Raw genomic sequence first — 25,155 nt, forward strand, 5'->3', positions numbered from 1 at the left:
ACTTAAATATAATATAAATGAAGTTTATCCTCTGAAAATAACTCTGTGAGTCATGACTGTCTACAATGGGTGTAACACCCGAGTCCCACTGTCTGTGATGTTTTCAGAGTTTTCAGAGTCCTATCTTCACTTTGTTTACGTTGCCCGGACGGCCGGCTGACTCCTCCCCTCGTGTATAAAAGTTGTTTAATTGAGGGACTAGAGAAAAGAAGAATAACATACTGTACTCACTGCTTAACTGTGTTTCTAGATCACGCTCATTTCAGGTAAATTTGAAGATACGAGCATAATAAAGATCGCTAGCATTAGCATGCTAACACAACAATGCAGCGCGAGTTGTTTTGGTTTCATGCTGGTGCTCAAGGGCGACATCTGCTGGATCAAAAAATCGTATATAAAGCCTTTAAGTTGCATCCTTCTCTTGCGTCTAACTCACCCTAAGCAATCTGTACCGAGCCTAAGCACGCTGCTCCTCTAAATTCCAGTTTGTTTGACTAGTTTTAGCGCTCCGTATGGTACACATCCTCGGCCCTGGCACGCTTGGAAGAGGTGTGCTTTGACACGATACAGGTCATGCATGAGCACAAGCACGGGTACACAACATGGACAGCCTTCATTATGGAGACATCCCGGAGTGTTCTGTATCTGACTAACATGACTCAAAATAAGCCACAGAGTCAGTAAAGTAGAGGCCATGTTCTCTGTGTTGTTCTCTGAAGTGGGAGCAGACTCGACCATGTATCCCCTTTTTATTTATTTTTGAGTCTGTCTGTCTTGTAAACTAAGCACGCTTCATAATCACGTAAAGCCATGCATGTTTTGCAAACGACGTTATGCAAAAGAGGTAACCGTGCTCAGGCCCGGTTAGTCCTGGAGCAGTGTGAGTGCAGGCCGGCATGGGGAATGGAGAGGGGGGACGATCCAGCTTAAAAACAGTACGAGACAACTGGGCCTAGTGTGAGTGCGCCCTTAGTCCCTCACGTCATGATTGCACGGAGAGATGCAAGGATAGGAAACAAGGTGAAGGAGAGAGGGAACGAGGACATGAAGAGACATCTGTTTGTGATGACGGTGTCAGCTGATCATCGCTCAGTCGGCTTTAACAGAAGTTTGTGTTTCTGACTCTCTTCAATTCTCTTGTTCATAAATTAACAGGGATATCAAGACAATTTCAGGAGGACTGCCACTGACAAAGTCAAGCTGCACTGAAGTCTGATCTTCTGCAGCGTTCAATCAATGAGTGATATCCAATAAGGGGGCGTGTCTATCAGTGAAAAAGAGTTTTCTGTGAAGTCTGCTCTCGTGTTTCCTGGCTCACTGCTCCTCAGATCTCCCTCCTCTCTCCTTGATCCTGTCTCCTCCAACAGCATTAAGGGCTTTGGAGCGATGCTTTGCAAGTATGGAGCTACTTCAGGTTCGGCCGAGGAGCGAGGAGCGAGGAGAGAGGAGAGAGGAGAGAGGATTCATCATTTAAGAGACATGAGATGCACCTAGAGACTGCTGCTGTTTTTATGTAGGCCGTATACAAAGATGGATGATATGAAGACTTCCCAAAAAGTGAAGCCAAAACATTCGGAGCTCCCCCTACTGACTGGCTGTAGTATAGGTCATAAGCTCCGCCTCCTCCATGTTAACAGATGGGACATGAATCAAACTATAAAATCAAAATTCACAAGAAATACATTTTTCTCCAACATAGTTTCTCCCTTTATAGTTTACTGATTTTACAGTTTTACATCTTAAAACCACAAAACCAGAAACTGTTGATTCAGCAGGCTGTGAGGAGCTCCTCTGTTTTAGTTGTTGAGATGATGTAGTTATCACACAGGAGCAGGTACGTTAAACTCTGTTAAACATGTTAATTTATGAGGTGAGCTGACTGTTATTATGCACATGTCAAACACTGTGAAAATGAAATAAGTAATCAAAATGATTCCTCTCTTCGCTGCTCTCTGCACTCGGAGCTGGTGAGAGTTTCTCTAAAGCTTTCCTGTTAATATTCTGATGTTAGAGAAGAAGGTTTGATTCTTTTCCAGGAGGGGTGAAGAAACGTTGAAGCTGCTTTTTGAACCACCAGACGTATCATCAGGAAACATTAATAAGACGATTAAATACAAACTTTATGTGACTGTGAGGCCCGACAGGATCACTGACTTATGCAGTGAGTGTCTTAAAAGTATCAAAACATGCACATCATCAGCTTGTTATTTAAAGCTAACATGTTGAGCTTCTTCCTTAAAGGCTTTATATGTGATTTTTTTGATCCAGCAGATGTCGCCCTTGAGCACCAGCATGAAACCAAAACAACTCGCGCTGCATTGTTGTGTTAGCATGCTAATGCTAGCGATCTTTATTCTGCTCGTATCTTCACACTGCATGTAAATTTACCTGAAATGAGCGTGATCTAGAAACACAGTTAAGCAGTGAGTACAGTATGTTATTCTTCTTTTCTCTAGTCCCTCAATTAAACAACTTTTATACACGAGGGGAGGAGTCAGCCGGCCGTCTGGGCGATGTAAACAAAGTGAAGATAGGACTCTGAAAACTCTGAAAACATCACAGACAGTGGGACTCGGGTGTTACACCCATTGTAGACAGTCATGACTCACAGAGTTATTTTCAGAGGAGATACTTGATTTATATTTAAGTGTGAAAAATCACATATTAAGACTTTAAACTCAAACATGTTGCATACATGTTTTTGCAAGTGAACCCCTCCCTCTCCAAACTTCAGCCCTGCCGCCACAGGGGAGGAGAGAGAGAGTCTGTTTGTTGAGGCACAATGGTCGAGTGTCGTCCCGAGAGTACAACTGAAGGAGAACTTTCCAGACCTAAGAAAAGATTTTCTTTGGTCTAAAATATGTGTAGCTGTAACCTGACTGGAGATCAGTCAATGTCTGCACTTGATCTGAACGCTAAGAGAGGGGGGGAGGGGGAGGGGGAGGGGGAGGGGGAGGGTGCTTGTGCTGAAGGACAGAGGAGGTCTGAGCGACCGGTGTGATCGAGTTCAAACTCTACTCCGAAAGCCGCATATCATAACCGTGCCCGCTGTCTCACCTTGACGCGACGTCTTGAAGCTGAAGGACTGGAAGCCCCCGGTGAGGGCCGACGAGTCGATGACGTCCACCCCGTACTCGCTCTGGCTCCGTCGGTAAAGAGTGACGGCGACGATCAGAAGCACCACGGTCACCACGCCCGCGGCCAGGCCCGAGTACAAGGCCACGTCGCTGCTGCTCTCCACACCTGAGGAAGGAAAAAAAAAAAACGAGACGAGAGGCAAGAAGTGTCAGCGAGTGTGTTTTTCTTTCCAAGTCTATGCAGCGCTTAATTACATTCCCTCCCGGAATAAAACTGAGAAACTGTTTCAGAGGATCATCAGCTGTGTTTTTTTATTTATTTAGAGGAAGTCTATCTCGGTTTCAAACTGCATTAACACCTTTTTTTTTTTTTTGTTTCCTGCTCTTCCTCCTGATGCGCGCCGTCATTATTCCATCTTGGAGTGTTAAAGCAGCTAATGAGCAACCTCAGAAGGAAGGCGATTATAATCAACCGCAGCACCTGACTGTCATTTCAAACACCGCTGGGCTCTGCTGTTGGAGGCTCTCCGCGCTCCACCGGGATAATGTGACAAAACCAATTCATTAGATTAGCTCATCGACAATGATTAGGCTCTATCTGGTCCTGCCAGTTCTGCAGCTACCCCCCAAAAAAAAAGTACAGCAGAGAAAAAGAATAAGAACGCGCGGGGAAACAAAGGGGGGGCTGCTAGCTTGTTCTTGAGAGATAATGAGATCTGGGCCGAAACAGGACATGTGGAGAAATCCTCTAAGTAGCCCGAAGCTCAAATGAGGAGCAAATTGACAAAATATGCAAAGCGGCATTAACAGCTATACTGTAGCAGGTTAATTGAGGGCTCGGGAAGTTTTTGGCAAGCCGCGTTTGCGTTCTTTTTTTTTTCTACGATTCTGACAAACAAAAATACATAACTGTGTTAAAGGACGGGGAAAAGGAAGAACATTTGCTTTGGGCTCAGAAGGAATCACATTTGTTTGCAAACTATATGCAGCAGTAATCAACACACACAAATAGGCGCTATACCCAAGGCGGCAATAATGGACGGCTGCGATGGATATACAGCGGTGAAACTCTCGCTGCGAGGCCTTGTAATGCTACACCTGATGTTAAATAATGCTATTAAAGAGGAAATACAATCGCAGAGTGCTGCGTGAGCGTTTCAGCTACAGTTACAGGACGTCGACTTCATGATGAACGACCTGGAAACGCCGGCTTTTGTTTAGCTAAATTCATTATTTTCTGCCAAAACACATGCAATCAACGAGCTTATATGAAGGACTTCTTCCTTCGCTCTATTATTCATAAATATTCTATAAACCATAAGTCTATTAAAACATCTGTATCTGAAATATCCCTCGCCTCTATTCTCAGTTTGCAGTGAGTCATGCAAAGTGTGTTAGCTTTCATAACAGCACCTGTCAGACTGAGTTATCCCCTCCGGTACGACGGCTACTTTCCCCTCCATTAAAATGAAAAGCATTGTTTCCTATTTTGGGGTAAGTGACTGATTTGCTCGGCTGAATCACCCGTCAGGCGTGAGGGCATTTCTCTCTCCTACTGCTGAATTAACACTTTTCCTCTACAGCTGGTGGACCTGCAGAGTCCAGAGGTGAAGCTTTTGTCCTTTTTCCACACAGGTTCTTGTTTGTTTTACTTTGTTTTCATCACTTTAAAAAATCTGTTTTGTCCAAATTGATTAATTTTTTGTGGTCATTTTTTAAAGAGGACATATCATCCCCCTCCTCCACCTTTTCAAACACTCCCCCTGTGGTCTAAATGAAACATCTGTGCTGTGCTTTGGTCAAAATATAACATGAATCAAGCACCAGAGGAGGTTTGTGACCCTGTATAAACCAGCTCTCTCAGAACGCTCCGTTTTGGTGTGTGTGTCTCTTTAAATGCATTTAATTGGAACATTGTCTTGTCCCAGAATACAAACACTGAGGACAATCCATTTATGGACTCCGCTCCAGTAGGTGGCGATATACCCCCTTTAATTTAGTTACTATTGGACCTTCTCCAGTTGACCACACACCAAACAATGGACCAACAAGTTAACAAGCGGCAAACTGGTTGTATGTTGAGCTGTGAAAACACAGACTGTCTCTCCTCGTCTGTCACAAAGTGGGCGGTTCTCGCTCTAGCACTCGCAATGTTGTCACCCTTGATGTGTTTTTTTTCTTCTACGCATTCATGCTGTTCGATTCCCGGGTCAAGGAAGGAACTGTGGAGGTGGGATAGTTTGACTATAGTTTTGACTTTATTGGATTTCAGTCGGACCAACTGGTTCACAAGTCTAGTTTTAGCCGTATTAACACAACAACAAATAAATCGACAAACAAATAAATCGACTCCTTTAAAGGCTTTATATGCGACATTTTTTGATCCAGCAGATGTCGCCCTTGAGCACCAGCATGAAACCAAAACAACTTGCGCTGCATTGTTGTGTTAGCATGCTAATGCTAGCGATCTTTATTATGCTCGTATCTTCACACTGCATGTAAATTTACCTGAAATGAGCGTGATCTAGAAACACAGTTAAGCAGTGAGTACAGTATGTTATTCTTCTTTTCTCTAGTCCCTCAATTAAACAACTTTTATACACGAGGGGAGGAGTCAGCCGGCCGTCTGGGTGATGTAAACAAAGTGAAGATAGGACTCTGAAAACTCTGAAAACATCACAGACAGTGGGACTCGGGTGTTACACCCATTGTAGACAGTCATGACTCACAGAGTTATTTTCAGAGGAGATACTTGATTTCTACATTTAAGTGTGAAAAATCGCATATGAAGACTTTAAACATCATGTAAACAAGCGGACTGACAGGGAAACAGAGAAAGATACATTTCTTCCTTGGCTGTGTTTGTCTCTTTTCTTCTTTGCACGTTCTTTCATTAACATCACTCAGTGTTTCACATACATTTATGAATCTGTGACTTCCCTCATTACTCACCTTGACGGCCACATATTTATTTTCTATATGTTCTATTATTTGATTTTTGTAGCTTCAGGGTTTGTAATTAACACTCGGCCAGGCGTCAAATGCTGGTAGATTTTACATTTTGACGACTACATTTCTCAGGGTTACCCGCCACATGGAGGGTTAATGTTTCCACCCGACCGTCATTTATAAAAACCCATGCTGAGTGTTTAGCACGTTTGAAGTAGCTGCAGCTCCTGTCTGCAGATGAAGCATCGCAGGGGGGAACGCTGAGACACGACAACATGCACTGCTGGAAGAGCAACCACCAAGTGTGCCCAAGGCCGCCCATATGGGGGTATAAAGGGGAAATCTTTCTGGGGCAATTGTATCTGGACGTTGTATATTAAATATGTCGGCAGGATGAGGGTTAACTGAAAGGCTGCTGCTGCTTATCTAAAATAAACACAAACTGTTTGCACCATCCTCACTCATCAAACAAGGACTTACTGCTTACTTTATATCCCAAACAATTAACAGAAGGCGTTGCCTAGCAACAGTGAAAACAAGCAGTAAGCGATTAACAACGCTGACGATGAATAAAACTGGTCGCTGTGTAAAAAGGAAAACGGATTGTGTACATCCTGAGATATCAGTGATATCTTTAAAACAACCATGATGGGAAGAAATGGATGGAGGCTGAGGACAAAACTCACCCTGCGGCTTAACATCGTGGAGAAGCTTTCGATCTGCAAAGACAGACACAGATCAGAAGTTGTCAGCTCTGATTCAAAGCCTCCAGAAATGTGTTTGGATGTGGTGAAAATGAATCGACAAAATCTGAATTTAACATAAAAAAAAAAAATGTAAATGCAAATCACTGACAGCAGAACTTAAATTAAAAACAGTGAAGTCCATTTTTTTAACACTGTGTGGGCGGGGCCTATCAAATTTTGATTGACATCTTCTTGACTTTGGCACATGTGGCAGTCAGTGTATTGTTCAGACCCCCTTCTTCTTTGTTTTTCTTCTTCTGTGGTTATTTCTTATTGGCGCCATTTATCGTACACAAGTTATCATCCCCTTCCTTTTTCCTATTATTTGGTGTTTAAATATTTTATATCCAATCAAGATGTTATTTATTGATGTCTTGATTTAACAGAGCTCAACAGAGACCGCCCACTTTTTCTGTGGTTCTGGTTCTGGGAGTAAATTTCCCCGACTGGACCAGCGACCCGAATACTTATGACTTTAGTACTTACACTGGATTTAATGTTTCTGAACAGTGATGGTTTATTTGTTGTGTTAGTGTGTTGTATGTTGTGTGTATTGTGTGTTGTGTGTTGTATGTTGTGTATTGTGTGTTGTGTTGTGTTGTGTTGTGTGTTGTTTGTTGTGTGTTGTATGTTGTGTGTATTGTGTGTTGTGTTGTGTGTTGTTTGTTGTGTGTTGTATGTTGTGTGTATTGTGTGTTGTATGTTGTGTATTGTTTGTTGTGTGTTGTATGTTGTGTGTATTGTGTATTGTGTGTTGTGTTGTGTGTTGTGTGTTGTTTGTTGTGTGTTGTATGTTGTGTGTATTGTGTGTTGTGTTGTGTGTTGTTTGTTGTGTGTTGTATGTTGTGTGTATTGTATGTTGTGTGTTGTGTGTTGTGTTGTGTATTGTGTATTGTGTGTTGTGTTGTGTGTTGTGTTGTGTGTTGTGTTGTGTGTTGTATGTTGTATATTGTGTGTTGTGTGTTGTGTGTATTGTGTGTTGTGTGTTGTGTGTTGTATGTTGTGTATTGTGTTGTGTGTTGTGTGTTGTATGTTGTGTATTGTATTGTGTGTATTGTGTTGTGTGTTGTGTGTTGTGTGTGTTGTGTGTTGTGTGTTGTGTGTTGTGTGTTGTGTGTATTGTGTGTTGTGTTGTGTTGTGTGTTGTATGTTGTGTGTGTGTGTTTGTGTGTGTGTGTGTGTGTGTGTATTGTGTGTTGTGTTGTGTTGTGTGTTGTATGTTGTGTGTGTGTGTGTTGTATGTTGTGTGTGTGTGTGTGTGTGTGTGTGTGTATTATGTGTTGTGTTGTGTTGTGTGTTGTATGTTGTGTGTGTGTGTGTGTGTGTGTGTGTGTGTGTGTGTGTGTGTGTTGTGTGTTGTGCATGCGGCGTGGAGCGTCTGAATAATGAAGATGGACGACAGCGCCGCTAATGAGCATAATTAAAAATGACGATCATGTTCTCGCCCACGCTGCCAAAAAGAACGAGCAGTAAATCTATAACGACACGTTCCCCGAACACGACGCCACTGACACACATGATGCACAACCCAATCTCGTGATGTTTGACCCACTCTGTGTGCAGAGGCCGCCGGTGCAGTTCTCCGTAGCCAACGCCACGCCGTCGCACAGCCGTCCTCCGTGTTTGGGCTCCGGCGCCGTGCACTCTCTGCTCCGCTGTCTGTCGCAGTCTGAGCTGCACACGGACCAGTCAGTCCACTCGCCCCAACCGCCGTCCACTGAGGGAAACACAAAACACAAAACACAAAACGTCTGAGTAAACACAGAGATCGTCTCTCTTTCTCTCTTTCTCTCTCTCTCTCTTTCTCTCTTTCTCTCTCTTTCTCTCGCTCTGTCTCTCTTTCTCTCTCTATCTTTTTCTTTCTCTCTCTCTGTCTCTCTTTCTCTCTTTCTGTCTCTCTTTCTCTCTTTCTTTCTCTCTGTCTCTCTTTCTTTCTCTCTCTCTGTCTCTCTTTCTCTCTTTCTCTCTCTTTCTCTCGCTCTGTCTCTCTTTCTCTCTCTATCTTTTTCTTTCTCTCTCTCTGTCTCTCTTTCTCTTTTTCTTTCTCTCTGTCTCTCTGTCTCTCTCTCTGTCTCTCTTTCTCTCTCTCTGTCTCTCTTTCTCTCTTTCTTTCTCTCTCTCTGTCTCTCTTTCTCTCTCTTTCTCTCTTTCTGTCTCTCTTTCTTTCTTTCTCTCTCTCTGTCTCTCTTTCTCTCTTTCTTTCTCTCTGTCTCTCTTTCTCTCTCTCTGTCTCTCTTTCTCTCTTTCTATCTCTCTTTCTCTCTTTCTCTCTCTCTGTCTCTCTTTCTCTCTCTCTGTCTCTCTCTCTGTCTCTCTTTCTTTCTCTCTCTCCCTCTTTCTCTCTTTCTCTCTCTGTCTCTTTCTCTCTATCTCTCGCCCCATCCGCCGTCCACTGAGGGAAACAAAAACACAAAACGTCTGAGTTAAAACAGAGATGCACATAAAACACTCAAGAAAAGCATAAAAAGACCGACAGGAAATAAACATAAAGAACAGGAAGTGAAGCAAAATCCAGCAATTATTTTACCCGATATGACAAAAACTCTTCTCTAATAAAAAATTCAAACACAAAGCCTGTGTTGATTTATTTAATAGATATCTGGGACTTTCAGAGGCAACACTATCAAGGTAAGAGCTGCTCTAAAACATTTTTTTCTTCTCAGGGTGCCAAAACGTTGTGCCGTCTCACCAACTTCATAGAACACAAAGAGACTGTACTCATGCCACAATCGATCAAGTCTTCCTTCCCCGCCTCCAAATGCTCCCCGCCTCCATCTTCCTGCTAATCTAAACACAAATACACCCCGTTTGTGTTTTTTCGATGTGGGAGAAAAGAAACCCGTCAGAAGAGAGCGGTTGGCAAAGAGGAGATAATGTTCTGCCTGAGTGTGATAACTTTTCTCTCCTTAAAAACCTGATGAGCGTTTCCCCCTTTATACCGACGCTACGGTTCAAATCAAAGAAATGTGGGCTTGTCTTGGAAAAAAAAACACTTGGGCGGAGCAGATTACACAGAAATTTTGATAAGTGGAACCGCGGCTCTGCGATTGTTCTCTTAACCAAACTGGTGCTTTTTGTCCCCTCTCTCTCCCTCCCTCTCTTTCTCTCTCTCCCTCTCTCTCTTTCCCTTGCTCTCTCTCTTTCCCTCTTTCTCTCTCTTTCTCTCTTTCCCTATCTCTTTCTCTCTCTTTCTCTCTTTCCCTCTTTCTCTATCTCTTTCTCTCTCTCTTTCTCTCTTTCCCTCTTTCCCTCTTTCTCTATCTCTTTCTCTCTCTCTCTCTATCTCTCTCTTTCTCTCTTTCTCTTTCTCTCTCCCTCTCTCTCTCTCTCAGGTCAGTTCGGTGGACTCGGTGCGATTCAGTCTCATCTTCAGGAAAATGTGGGCGTGGTCAAGTCTGTTTGACTGACAGCTCCACTCACCTGTTAGTTTGAAAGAAGCTGTGTTGACCTGTTATCTTACATTTTGGTTACATCATGATTTCTCAACCTGCCCTGGTCTAATCACCTGGAATAATGAAACACACACCTGTGTGTGTGTGTACAGAGGCGTTAATTAATCACTCAGACAAAAATAACAACAACTACGACTACTGCTGAATGTTGAGTGTCAGCATGGATCCGTAAGCAGTGATGTATTCAAGGACATGTATTCAAAGCGTCGGCTCACAAACAAAAAACATTTAATGGAAATTAACTTTCTTGTTTTATAGAAAACAAAAACTTTGCTTGGGTTAGCTCGGCTTCAGCAGAGGTGAAACATCTGCCTGGCTTTGCCCAAAGGTGAAACAATTCTCTTACGAGCAGCTCCAAAAAGCTCACTAATTAACACATTTGTCTTGTTTGCTGAATCCCAACTAACATCATCGTGTAAAAAAAAAAAAAAACAGCAATTAGTGTTCTTTTGTTGAGTCGTGTGCTGCAGGAAACTGTTCTATTACAAATACTGCTCTTTACACCAAGACAACAAACAAGGGTCAAGTTTGAAAACACAACTTTACAATGAGATGTAGTCACACCCAACCTGCACACGTCCTAAACAGACTATACATTTATACATTTCAGTCTGACAACACACATTTGTAATGGTTTGAAATGTTTAAAGCTGCAGCAGTACAGAGTTTAAGTTATGTCTTCTGGGCTCCGACCTCATCACTCCTCGCAGATTTAGTGATCTGACAAAATATCTGGATTCAGGTGGATGCTGGTGTTGTGGGGGGAAGTGAAGCACTTGGACAAGACAGCATAGCTACGACAGAGCAGAGAGCGAGAGAGAGAGAGAGGAAATCTTGTAGCTTCATCGGGAGGATGGGTGTGATTAGTGATCGTGAGAATGACGAATGTAAAGTCTGAATCTCTGCAGCTCGGGTCGTCTGCCTGAGCTCGTACAGTAAGCATCACAACATTTATATGGAGTGCATAAATATCAAGCTGCAACCTCTGGTGTTGAAAAATGAAGCAAATGCGGAAGTGCAAAATCCTGCAGTTCCTGGAGTGTCCACTAGAGGTTGGCTGCAGAAGCACAGGAAGTTACATACACACCCATTCAAAAAGGCCATTTTTACAACATAAATTAACATGTTTTCAGCCTGGTTCAAAATGTCTGATTAGTTATTGTCATCACTGGCACACACTGTATGGGGGGGGGGGGGGGGATTTTTTGGTGACTCATCCATCTTAATTTTATGAATGATACGTGTTATAATAGTTAGGCGTGTAGCTGACATGATTGACAGGTGGGCGCGGTGTACCGGTTTTTTCAGGAGGTTTAAAACCCGCCTCAGCTCCAGCTCTCAGCCTGTCGTTAGGTTGACTGAAAGTTAGACTGAGACAGCATTTCCAGCATGGAGACCGCCATCGATAGGACTCTAGTGCCCCCTACAGGAACAGATGGCTGACGTCACTCAGGCTTCATCCATTAATATTTACAGTCTATGAAATCTATTTCATTTTTTTGAACCAGGCTGTAAACATGTTAATCTCTGATGTAAAAACAGGCTTTTTTAGAATGGGTGTGTATGTGACTTCATGTGCTTCTGCTGCCAGCCTCTAGTGGACACTTGAGGAACTGCAGGATTTTTGTATTTTCTGTATTGGCTTCATTTTTCCACAGCTATATAAATATTCAATAAAAGCTGTCATGATGAATATTCTGAAGTGAGTTGTAGGTTTGAAAGGAGCGCTAAAGGAGTGGGATGGTGATGTGCAAAGACGACAAACATACAAGAGGAATCAGTGCACCACTCACAGATGTGCAGTGCGTGGTAGAAAATATCATTTTGAGAGCTTTCGTGCTGATGTGCATCTTTTGTTAGATTGCAGTTTTCCTCTTCCTGCTCCCAGTCTGTGTGCAGAGCTAAGCCAACTGCCTGTTGGCTATAGCTTCATATTTTATGGGACATAATGTGCAATAATGGGACATTACAGAATCTGCAGTATCAGGGATATGATCATGAACGTGCTGAATTAACCTCCACACCTACCATCACTTCAGATTCCATGTGAACGTGCACAGCTACACGAGGCTTTTCACACTTATTCTGGATACTTCCTATACATCTGCAGTCGCCTACATTTTGATTTGCATCCTATTGATATTCACGTTTGCACACTTTGTGTCATTCTTTTGGTGCACGACATTTTCCCACAGGATAAATCAAGCTCTTTCTTATCTTACAATTAACAGACGAGGATAAGAGCGGTGCTTATCTAATCATGTTGTACTTGGCTAGAAAGCAAATAAGCATCTACCAAAAAAATGTTGCACTATCTCTTTAAGAAAAAAAAACAGTTAAATGATAAAACAGTTTCAGATGATCAGTGGACGCACATCTGAAGTCTGTTCTATTTGATGTATTTCTCTGATTAAACTTGAAGCAGCAGGGTGGGAGAACAGTTACAAAACCATGAAGATACAACCATCACGTTTAAAGTCAGGGTTTGTAATTTTCCTCCAGATTCCACTTTTTTAGATTTTGGTGTAAATTGTCTTTAGGTCCTGACAGACATTAATAACTCATGTTCTCTGAAAAAGGAACAAAGAAAATCCATCATCTGTATCAGTTTGTAAGTCTGTAACTTTGACCAATGTCTGCCACGAGGTACCAATCTGATGAACCAATCAGACGCCTCCCTGCTCGCTCTCTACCTCTTGCGTGCTCTAGCTCACACTCAAAGCTCGTCACCGATGACTTTAGGAGTTTATACTGAGAGTTTACTTACAGCTGAATGAGACATGAGACGACGTAGTTTGTACACACTACAAGAGATGAGCTGAGGTCCACTTCTGGAGCATGTAAGTGAGGGGGCGTGGCTTATAAGGGAGCACAGAGGGGAGGGGCTGGGTGCAGACGGAGCACTGAGGGAATGCTACTTTCCAAAATCATGCTAGTTTTTGAAAATTACCAACCCTGCCTTTAAAGGCTTTATATGTGATTTTTTGATCCAGCAGATGTCGCCCTTGAGCACCAGCATGAAACCAAAACAACTCGTGCTGCATTGTTGTGTTAGCATGCTAATGCTAGCGATCTTTATTATGCTCGTATCTTCACACTGCATGTAAATTGACCTGAAATGAGCGTGATCTAGAAACACAGTTAAGCAGTGAGTACAGTATGTTATTCTTCTTTTCTCTAGTCCCTCAATTAAACAACTTTTATACACGAGGGGAGGAGTCAGCCGGCCGTCCGGGCGATGTAAACAAAGTGAAGATAGGACTCTGAAAACTCTGAAAACATCACAGACAGTGGGACTCGGGTGTTACACCCATTGTAGACAGTCATGACTCACAGAGTTATTTTCAGAGGATATACTTGATTTCTACATTTAAGTGTGAAAAATCACATATTAAGCCTTTAAAGCAACATTATGCAGGAATGTATATGTTTTTTTTGCAACAATGCATGTAATACAAATTTGGTTTACAATTCCCTTCTCCGCCAATCACGAAAAGCCCGTCACAGCTTGATGCTTCAGCTCATTTTCTCTTTTTCTCTCCTCCTAAATGAACGTCCCTTTGGTCAATTCAACGCTGCCGTGGTGTATTTATTGTGAATACAGAGCTAAAGAAGGGGTACTGCTCGAAGACTGGATGCCAAAAAGTAGTGCTGTAAAGTCTGACTCACTTCCCCTCTGGGAGGTGGAAGCTGCTATAACAGTTTACAAAGGTTGAAGGTTTTTGGTTGGAAGTTGCATAATGTTGCACACAAAACGCTGACGGCAGATGGAGAGTGGTGTCCTTTTGCGCTCACCTGGACACAGCGTGTTGCAGGTGCTCTTCTGCACCGACATGCCCTCGCAGAAGGCGCCCCCGTTGAGAGGGGCCGGATTGGTGCAGGTGCGGGAGCGCTTCTGCACGCCGCGACCGCAGCGCACGTTGCAGGGAGACCAGTCGGTCCACGACGACCAGCCTCCGTTCACTGTGTGAGGAAAAAAAAAGAATGAGTAGGAAAAGGAGAATCTGGCCTACATTCTGAGCTAAAGAACACACGTTCTGTCAAGAAAAAAAGAAGCATCACAGGCTTTCATTTGAAGGTGAAAGGGAATATCTTATTAGGGGAGAGAGAATGAGACGTCTGTACAAAGATGATCAAGGGCGTCTTCCCCTGCTGTCAGCTTCGATTTCAAACCTCTGATTTGTTGCTTTAAAATAATTCGGGATGATTGACTAATAAGCTCATTTGCTGTCATGGGCACAGGAAGAAATACTACGTCCCACTATTTTTTACATCTGTCTGTGGCTACTGGGAGTCGTAAGCCTTGTCAGAGACTTCATTAGCATTAAGGAAAATGAATGATTGATGTGCCTCAGCAGCGGGGTGTCAGAAAGAATTAGACGAATTCCCACAGCTGCTAAATGTCCCCTTCTGAAAAAAAATAAAATAACAAGGATGAAAGGTCAGTGAAAACAAGCGCAGAAACTCTCCAACTAACAGGGAGTTTCTCCGGCGTGAGTATGACATTTTTAATTTCCCCTTATTCTCCTTTTGTGGCCGCAAAGCTCTCTGCAGGGGCCGTGAAATATACTGGGAAACGGCGTCTACTAGCCTGCAGCTACACAAAAACGCTCCACACACACGCAGTGTTTAGCACTGGCAGATAAAAGCAAGAGGGGGGGAGGGGGGGGGGGGGGGTTGTCACAGTCCTTGTCACTGCCTTTCCCCCATTAATAATTGAGTTCTTGTAAATATCGAGCCCGTGTCGCCTTGTTTTCACACATGAGGGATCACTTGCCCATTACCTGCTCATTAGACTCGTGTGTGAAAAAGGGACCACACGCTGCGGTCGAGCAGGCCTTTTTATATTAATGACTTTGGGGAATTTGCTTATGGGGGCCAATTTGACAGCTGTCGTCTGTAGTGAAAAACGACATTTTGATGCAGACAAGAAAAGCTGTTTGACATTGTTTTGATCGTCTGTGCTGTGCGGCAAAACTTTTGACCCTTTTTTCTTTTGAAATATACAAAGACGTATTTCTTTAATTAGCTAACTCACCGTAGACTACTACAGTGGCGGTTGCACTGCGCCTCTTGGCCACGATGTTGCTGGCAACGCAGGTGTAGTTCCCGGAGTCGGAGAGGCGAGCCTCTGCGACGATGAGATTGTGGTCTCCTCTCGTATCCATGACGCCGTCGGAGCTGAGGGGTTCTTCGTTTTTCAGCCATTCCACCTGTAAGCAGAAGAGAAAAAAAACCTGAAAAGAGTTCTTCCCATACTTTTTCATGTCAGTTTTTGTGTTTTTTTACTCTCTCTCTCTCCTTTTTATTAAACGCTACAGTACATGTCTGCATGTTTGTAGGTTGTAATCAGGACTATGCTTACATGTACATGCCTTGAAAGAGGTTGTTGTTGTTTCTTGATGTGGCTTAAGTAGACATTTTAAAGGTCACATATCATTCAAAAACACACTTCACCATGTTCCTCTAACTCTAATATGTGTCTCTAGTCCGTCTACAAACCCCCCAATGATGAGAAAAGTCCATCCCCTCCGTCTTTTCCCTGCTCCACTTTTCAGAAAATGTGTGCTCAAACAGGCTGTTTGGAGATTTTCCCTTCATGACATCACAAAGGGCAGTAGCCCCTCCCCCAGGTGGGTGACACTCCCACAGCTAGGTGTTTGTTCTGCCCTCTGAGTCTGCCTTCTCACCGTAAACAATAGGACATGGAGCGAGAAAGCACCGAGTACACCCGAGCCCTTCCAGAGAGGGGGCGTGGTCAGACACAGCTCATTTACATATTTAAAGGCACAGACACAGAAACAGCCTGTTCTGAGCAGGGCTGAAATAGAGGGGTTTATAGACATGATCAAATACAGGATCAGAGTGGATTTAGAACAAGAAACTTCACACACATGTTTTGAGGAGCTCTGAGATTTATTTACACTGAAGAAGAGGAGGAGGAGATGTCACCTTTAACATATTTGTACAATAGATGAATATGTAGTAAAGCCTTGTTGCCCAGTACTGTACTGTTCTTGTTTATACTCTCCTTGTTTTATATGTTTATTATTCTGAGGATGTGAGGGAATGGCACTTTACAAACCCCTCATGGGTTTCATGCAATTCTCCCTCACATCCTCGTGTAGTCTCGGTCTTGTTCTTCTATTTATTAATTTTTTATGTGCAAATCACAAAACAAAACAAGAAAACATTAGTATCAAAACAGGCTAAAGGCTTTTATGTAGACATAAATACACTTGAAGGTGCAACATATGAAATGAAGTGATGAGTGTGAAAACATTCGTCGTACCCGAGTGCGAGCGTGTGGCTGTGATCTAGCCTCCTCCATCTTTACAAACATGATCTGAAGAAACATGTCAGGATGCTTTTTTTATTTATCTAACAGCTTTTGTTGAATTGTTTGTTTGTAAGATGAATGTGTGAACTAGAGCTTAATATATACATATTTAAATTGATTTAGTACCTCGACGCAAAGCAGTTGTTTACATAGAGCTTCTTTATTTGTCTGATGTAACCACGCTGTCAGATCAAGGGGAGGCCTTTATTCGCATCACTCAAGTGGAAAGATGATAGAAATCATATTATGTAATCCTTCTGTTGTGTCAAATTCAACTGGCAAACCCCCCAGTGTGGAAAAATGAAGCCAATGCAAAGTGAAAAAAAAAAAACTGCAGTTCATCGAGTGTCCACTAGAGGCTGGCTGCAAAAGCCCCGGGAGTCACATACACACTTTCACGTTTCTACAGCAGAAATACAAATGATTCAAGCCTGGTAAAAATATATATTCTGCTCATTTGGAGAAGGACTGTAAGTGTGTTTTCTAATTATTACCATCTGTCACGACCCGGCTCTGACAAAATCACAAGAAACGCACGGTTTGTGTACCACCAAGATACAACAACAATACAAACGAGTGCGAGGGGGCCGTCACACCATCTCTTTAACAAGTGCTGTACTCTAGAAAGCCATGATTCTGGTGATTCTGACCATGTAAACCATTTTAAGGTCCAACCAACACAGCAACCACAATCTACACATCTGTCAGACCACCAACAAACAAACATGTTTTTCAGATTTATTTTTCTAACCGTCTGACTCTGAATGTCTACTGTACTCCCCATGATCCAAATCCATTAAAAGATTTAATCCAAACACATTTTTGCATCCATAAAGATTCACAGGTTGATTCAAACTTTCCCTCCACTCTTCTACTGACACCTCATTTGACCAATCAGAACCTTCCATGCAGTGTTCCTATGGCTTCTATAGCCAATGAGAGGCTGAGTAGAGACAGGGCTTTCTTTCTGCCATCACACCATGATGGAGATGTGTGAGTTGAATAAAGATCAGAATCAGAATCAGAATCAGAATCAGAATCAGAATCGGGTTTTATTGCCAAGTACATTTACACATACAAGGAATTTGACTTGGTGTATTGGTGCTAAACATTTAACAAGGAAATAAAGCAGAACTAGCAACAACTTAATAATACAGTATAAGAAGCTATTACAATATATAAAATAGAATTTAAAAATTTTAAATACAAAAAATTACAAATTAAAATTAAAATTACAAATGAAAAATAAAAAATAGAAAAAAAATAAAAATAAAAAAAAAATAAACAAAAGGTGACATGTAGGAGCTTTGCAGTGGACTATTAGAAAAAATCTTAGTGTGTGTAACTACTTACAGAGTGCATGTAAAGACAATAAATTTAAAGTCCAGTGGGCGTCAATGTAACGCATAAAGAACAGATATGACAACGGGTCGACAGTCTCGTCTCTTTGGAGAGACAAGAGCAAAGAGGTGAGCTGATTTAAGTTAGCAAAATTGAATTTAAGTGACAGAAACCAAATTTGATGGGAGTGAAATGTTCCCTTAATCATTTTTCAAACTAACATCCAAGTTAATGAGTAATAAAGTAATTATTATGAGTTGATAATTAACAGATTAACGGGTGTTTATGTGCCCAGCTCTGGTAGTGTGTTACCGTGAAGTTTCTCTCTCTCTCTCAGGTCTCCCCCTAAAAAAAAAAAAAAAAAAACTCTTTGACAACTTGAGCTCATTCAGAATGCTGCTGCAAGAGTCAGAAATACTGAATACATCACATTATATCCCAGGACTCTTCAACTGACCTCGAACATGTCAGAGGGTACGGAGTTTAAACTGCACCGCTGCTTGTCTGTGAAGCGCTCGATGGCTTACAGCTCTGACTGTCCTTTTTTACCACATGAACCATCTCGACCTGTTAGGTCAACTGTTCCCGCGGTGCAAAACCAAAAACATGGAGAAAAGAGAAGCAGCAGCAGCATTTGGATATCGTGCAGCAAAAAAAAAAAAAAAGAGCTGGAACTTTTTTCAGAGGAAATAAGAATAGTTCCAACTCCAGCCGCACGTTTTTAAGTCCAAGTTAAATATTCTGCACTTGCTTGCCCTTTTGTCCCCGGACTTTATCTCTCTTTTTAAAGTTTTAATTATGGCTGCTTTTTCCTTTCTATTAAATGCATAATAAACTTAAAGGATTTTTGTGTTATGTAATGTGCAATAAAAATAAATTGCAATTGTAATGACCTTTGAATAAAAGTATTCACAAAGGGGTAGCTGTATATTTAAGACCCTTTTATATGTTTTAAAATGCTTCAATAGAGGAGGTGGAACACGAAAGGAGCAGTACTGATATAACATAGTAACTATAGCACATTGTTTTGGTCATATAATCCTGCTTCCTAAAGACTGCACCACAGAGTTTGTGCTCCAATATATGATCTATACAGCAGAAATGGGCATTTCCCAGCTGTCTCACAACATGTATTTAGATAAGTGAAGGCTTGCAAGATAAGGGGGGTTTGTGGGGAAAGCTGCGACATGAGTGACATCCACAGCGAGGGAGGGGGGTTCAGAAGGCAGGGCACATCTTCTATCGTTACAAATTCAGTGGCCGTGTAGTGACTGAAAGTAATAAGGAAGTACAAAATAGAGGACGCTCTGTTGATGCTCCTCTCCTCGCATGACCGCCCCCTGTAAATTGCTATTAATGTGCCACTAGCTTGAGCTTTTCATTGAGAGAGACGAGCCGGGGCATGAGGGACCGGGGGTTTGATTTATGGCAGTGTATTTGAGGATTAAAAACTCCGCCCCACTGGGAGCTCCGTGTGTGTGTGTGTGTGTGTGTGTGTGTGTGCACACAGGCTTGTACTCCAGTGTGTCCGTGTCCATGTCTGTGTGTTTGTGCAGTGTCCATTTGCCAAGGGACTATAACAACAGCCAACAAACTCAGAGATTGCTTTGGCTCTTTCCAAGCACCCTGGATGAAAAAATTGAGCCGGGGAAATCAATAAATCAGCAGTCACGATGTCACAAACATTTTTTTTTCTCCTTTTGATGGCGAAAAGAAGTCTTTCATCATGTGCCTTTAATTTCGACTTTTTTTTTCATCATTTGGCTCCTCAGCTCTCACGATAAACCGTCCAACAACAGAGGGTGGGCTGCCATCACTTGCTCCATCCATCTTTGTCTCTACATTTTTTTTTTTGTCTTTCACTATTTCACACCTTCAGAGTCTAATCAACCCCGGTGTTAGCGACCACTCTGCACTATATTCTCCACAGCTGCAACAATCAGGGCGACTCAATTATAGAAGCAGTCGGTTTCCCCCCTTCCTTAGCGGGAAAAGATGGAAGAATTTCTATTTTAATCATAAAATTTCAACCTTCCTGTGGTTACATCATAGTCATTATTTTTTTAGTTTTATGCATTTTAAAGAATTATTCATGGAAACATCTTATACTCTAGTGTGATTCTCCAAGCACTGCCACACATCTGTCTATCTATCTTTTTTATATCTACAATTTGACCTACATAACTTCCTTCATTTCCACATATTTCTCATATTTCTCTATTGCAGCATCCATCCATCTCTCCTTCCTTCCATCCATCCATCCATCCATCCAGCTACTCATCAATCCACCCATCCATGCAGCATCCATCCATCCATCCTTTCACCTATGCAGCATCCATCCATCCGTCCATGCATCCATCCATCCATGAAGCATCCATCCATCCATCCATCATCCATCCATGCAGCATCCATCCATCCATCTATCCGTGCAGCATCCATCCATCCATCCATCTATCCATCCATCCATCCATGCATTCATTCATCCATCCGTGCAGCATCCATCCATCCATCCATCCTTTCACCTATGCAGCATCCATCCATCCATCCATCATCCATCCATGCAGCATCCATCCATCCATCTATCCGTGCAGCATCCATCCATCCATCCATGCATTCATTCATCCATCCGTGCAGCATCCATCCATCATCCATCCATGCAGCATCCATCCATCCATCCATGCATCCATCCATGCAGCATTCATCCATCCATTCATTTGAACCTCATCTATCCATCCATCCATGCATTCATTCATCCATCTGTGCAGCATCCATCCATCAGTCTATCCATGCAGCCATCATCCATCCAACAATCCATCCATCAATCCATGCATTCATCCATCCATCCATCCATCCATCCATCCATCCATCAATCCATCCGTCCATCCATCCATCCATGCATCCATCCATCCATTCATTTGAACCTCATCAATCCATCCATCCATGCAGCATCCATCCATCCATCCATCCATCCATCCATGCATCCATCCATCTATTCATTCATCCGTCAATGCAGCATCCATCAATTATCCATCCGTGCAGCATCCATCCATCATCTATCTGTGCAGCATCCATCCATCCATCCATCCATCTATCCATCCATCCAGTAGTCTATCCATCCATGCATCCATCCATCCATCCATCCAGTAGTCCTATATCCTCAGACAAGAGTAAATTCTGGTACACAGTTGTTCCTCCTTTTGATTGCACAGCGTTAAACCGGCTTCGTCTCTGTATACTATCTGGAAAGTTGGGAATTAACCTTGACAAGTAGGAGGCCTGTGCTTTATCACATTCACTGCGAGTACTGCCGCCTCTTTCCCCCAAAACGATAAAAGAGGTGAACTCTGTTGTTTTTACAAGTCTTACATTATACATAGTCTGTGTATTGTCTGAAAAGATTCACCCCCCAAAGGCATCTCTAATGTCACCGAGAGACAATTTAAAGGCTCAGTTAAAAAGAAAGGTCTGAACCCAAAAGTACAACTCAGGGGCCAGTAAAATAAAAGTTCACTTGAGGTCGAAAAACAAGCTAAAGTCAAAACCATGGAGGCAGGGTAGATGAGGTAAACGTATCCAACAGGGGACTCAGGTGTCCAAAAGGCAAGCAGGGGGTCATAACGAGCAAAACTGTGACACAGAAAATGGATAGATTTCCAAGACAGAGAACACAACAGAAGTTATGGTGGGGAATGAAAGAAAGTAAAAGGTGGGTATATGTGTTACAGGGCTGATTGGGAAGTGGGAGCAGGTGCGCCTCGGGACATGGAGGTGACTGTAGGGCAGGTGGGAGTGGCAGCTCTGACATGTTAGTGCATGGGAGAGAGGAAGAAGCAGACGAGGAAAATGTGATACCGGGGAAATGGCTGACATTGTGTTGAGCAAAGCCTTAGAAGCTGATAATGAGCTAACAGCTGACTCCTCTGAGCTGGTCGGCAGGTTATCTGCTGTTATACAAGCTACAAAATGTATGTGGAGGAAGACTCACAATTCAGCTGCAGCCGAATAAAGCTTCTTTTTTTTATTTTTATCTCGGCTTTCAGTTAAATGCAGGCTATTTTTACTAAACTGCATGTGTTGTTATGACGAGAGAAAAGGTCACATGAATTAAATTGGGGATGACATTAACTATTAGATAAGAACGAGTTACGTAATAACACAAGTTTAGTTTGTATAAGGTCGGCAACACTTTGTACCAACTCAAGCACATACTGTTTCTGAACTTCCACTCGGCTGATTGTCTGATGATATGATATCAAATTACTTGAAAATATGTTTTCAGAGACTTGAGAAAAAAAAAACTTCCCTTTCCTGCCGGCAATAAGAGGCGATAAAGAAGTATGAAGAAAATACACAATGCAGGGATCTGGCTGAATGATAAATTAACCGTCAACCCTTTGTTCCGTCCTGATACACACTCAGACGAGACGCATATTTATAGAGAAGAGCCAAGATTGTACTTGACAGATACTGACATCTAACATTATGTTTATATGATTCAACACTGAGTGGATATCTCAGGTAAAACAAACGAACGACTTGATTCACTGTCTATTCATTTCTGGCTTCAACCACCTTCCAGCAGGGCAATGAGAGTGAATGCCATCAGATTGGAGGTTTCCAACTGTCATTGCGAAATTTGCACATTATGGGTCGCTGCTTTAGTTTAAATTTTGTGGGGGCCCCCTACTCGTCTGGGACCCCCGAGCAGTTGCCTGCCTTGCCTGTTGACAAGCAGCGTCTCTGCGCCCGCTACACACAAGATGATGATTTTTCAGTGATGTTTATGGTCTTGGTCTTGACTCGGTCTCGTCCTGCCTTGGTCTTGGTCTTGTCTCAGTCTCGCCCTGCCTTAGTCTTTGTCTTGACTCGGTCTGGATCCCTAAATGTCTTTGTCTTGTTTCGGTCTTGCCCTGCCTTGGTCTTGGTCTTGTCTCGGTCTTGGTTCCTAAATGTCTTGGTCTTGTCTTGGTCTCACCCTGCCTTAGTCTTTGTCTTGACTCGGTCTGGATCCCTAAATGTCTTGGTCTTGTCTTGGTCTCGCCCTGCCTTAGTCTTTGTCTTGACTCGGTCTGGATCCCTAAATGTCTTGGTCTTGTTTCGGTCCCTAAATGTCTTGGTCTTGACTCGGTCCCGCCCTGCCTTGGTCTTTGTTTTGTCTCGGTCTTGCCCTGCCTTGGTCTTGGTCTTGGTCTTGTCTCAGTCTCACCCTGCCTTAGTCTTTGTCTTGACTCGGTCTCGATCCCTAAATGTCTTGGTCTTGTCTCAACCTCGGAGCACTCTGGTCTCGGGCGTGTCTTGGTCTCAGGTTTATACAGTCTATGTGTAAGAGTAGTATCTTAAGAATATGACCATGCAGAGTTATAATGACTAATAAAACACCACTATGCTACAAATATGTATAAGCAGCTATTACAGTGTACTTCATATATAGTTTTTCCTTATTTCAATATATGATATCGTAGGTGAAGGGTTGTCTACCCCCTGCAGGATATTTTACATCAATTATAAATCCCAGTTAAGCAACACTCTGAGAAAGATACAGCATCTGTGAAATGGAATAAAATTTCACCATTTGAATCCAGGGTCACGGAGAGGCTGAGGCTTGAATCTTTTTACAAGGAGAGTGGGTGATCAAACTTTAATAACTTTTTATAACTGTAACTGGTAGAGTGAGGGTGAAAGAAGGAGGAGAGGAGAGTTAGTGGACATACGCCTGCAGGTGAGATCTGATCCTTTGCCAGTGAGGAAGCACATGTGACCGCACGGTAGCACACCTGACCGTTCAACCAGCTTTGGGCACTGCTTTCCTTTTTTATTTTTACACATTAGTGTCTTACATAACTCATTAGACTTAACAGGAGCTGACCAAACAAGAGGAATGGCCGACCAAAATAATAGAGCTTTATCGCTTTAATTCTCCCTGCAGGTAGGTTATATTTGTCCAGGTACGCGGGGGTATATAGTATGCTTCCTCTTTGATAATCATGCCACCGCATTTGCTGTTTTGCATCTCAGAGTAAACCTTGGCTCAAGCCCTGATGCTATATTGACAATCCCCATCGGCTGCATCTGATGCACTGCAAGCTCATGGCGTTAATTAAAAAAAAGTCCAGATTATATTTGTTCACTTCCTGACAACGAAACACTCTGGTGAACACGGGGTGAAACAAGGCCAGGGGTTGATGCAGACCAAAAGGAGGTCGGCTGTGGTGAAGACTTTTGGTGGTTTTCAGTGGGACCAGAGTGTTCAGTTTCTAACATGGACTATTTAAGTGCATTTAAAGCCTGCCAGAACCCGGCAACCCCAACTTAAATAAAACACAACAGCTTTCCAATCAATCCTTTTTAGCCGGTATTGATAACAAGTGAGCCGTGTTTGAGTGTCGAAGTATTGATCACCGCGGCATCGATCTGCCCTTCACTGAGGATCAGTCAAACCACACCTGATTGCAATACTGTCGGACTGTTTGGCTTCCAGGTGTTTGTTAAACTCTCTCTCCCTGTTCACCCTCTAAGCTCTTTACATGTACACAACTTTTTATTTCTACTGGATTCTCACATTTGTTTGTTTTATTATCTTATACGACATATTTTTAAAAGTATGTGCCATGAAAACTGAATCACTTCTCTCCCAAATGTTCGCGATTCACAGATTGCTGAAGGTCTTTAGCTCCAACCAAACCATAAGAAAAACATGTTTAATTTGGGAATTGCTTCGGCTATATTACATTGAAGAAAGTTTGGGTAGTCTACAATGAAGAAAAGCAATGAGCATTAATGGAGGTGAATGTGGTAATCTGATAATTGAGGGTTTCACAGCTTCAAAATAGCTGACAAAAACTCAAAAACCCAGAATATTCCTTCCAAGATCCTACTGGATCAAACAGTGTTTAATGTACAAACTTGTTTGCCTGTGATAATTAATATTCCTGAAATAGCCTCTTCATTCAAATTTCAATAACTTTCATACTTTTAATCTGACTCTAAGTCAGTCTGACCATCACAACAGAAATGTTTCTCCTCACCCAGGTATTGCATTTAATAATTCAATTACCCAGGACCTGCAGGGACCCGATGGACCACAATGAAACAGGAAGCCATTGCATACAGTAAGTGGAAAAGACTGCAGTTCCTCGAGTGTCCACTTGAGGCTGGCTGTGAAGGTCTGATAATCTCCATTAGGTCCCATATTTAAATGCCTGTTTTTATAACAGAAATAAACATCTTCACCGCCTGGTACAAAAAATGAA

At 42.5% G+C, this 25,155-nt stretch overlaps 1 protein-coding gene across 2 annotated transcripts in view; it reads right to left on the reverse strand.

The window, feature by feature from the left end:
- The window catches only part of unc5da (unc-5 netrin receptor Da), a 236,046-nt gene that overhangs the window by 37,141 nt on the left and 173,750 nt on the right, over nucleotides 1-25,155 (reverse strand). The window contains exons 5-9 of one of the 2 annotated variants that reach the window (XM_061060917.1): nucleotides 15,263-15,437; nucleotides 14,020-14,187; nucleotides 8,325-8,489; nucleotides 6,713-6,745; nucleotides 3,058-3,243 (exon numbers count right to left, since the gene is read on the reverse strand). In XM_061060917.1, coding sequence (XP_060916900.1) covers nucleotides 3,058-3,243; nucleotides 6,713-6,745; nucleotides 8,325-8,489; nucleotides 14,020-14,187; nucleotides 15,263-15,437 — 727 coding nt within the window. The remainder of the gene's footprint in view (nucleotides 1-3,057; nucleotides 3,244-6,712; nucleotides 6,746-8,324; nucleotides 8,490-14,019; nucleotides 14,188-15,262; nucleotides 15,438-25,155) is intronic. The other variant, XM_061060918.1, reaches the window with a different exon arrangement.

This window comes from Labrus mixtus, chromosome 17 (assembly GCF_963584025.1).
Source record: "Labrus mixtus chromosome 17, fLabMix1.1, whole genome shotgun sequence".
NCBI classification, from domain to species: Eukaryota; Metazoa; Chordata; class Actinopteri; order Labriformes; family Labridae; genus Labrus; species Labrus mixtus.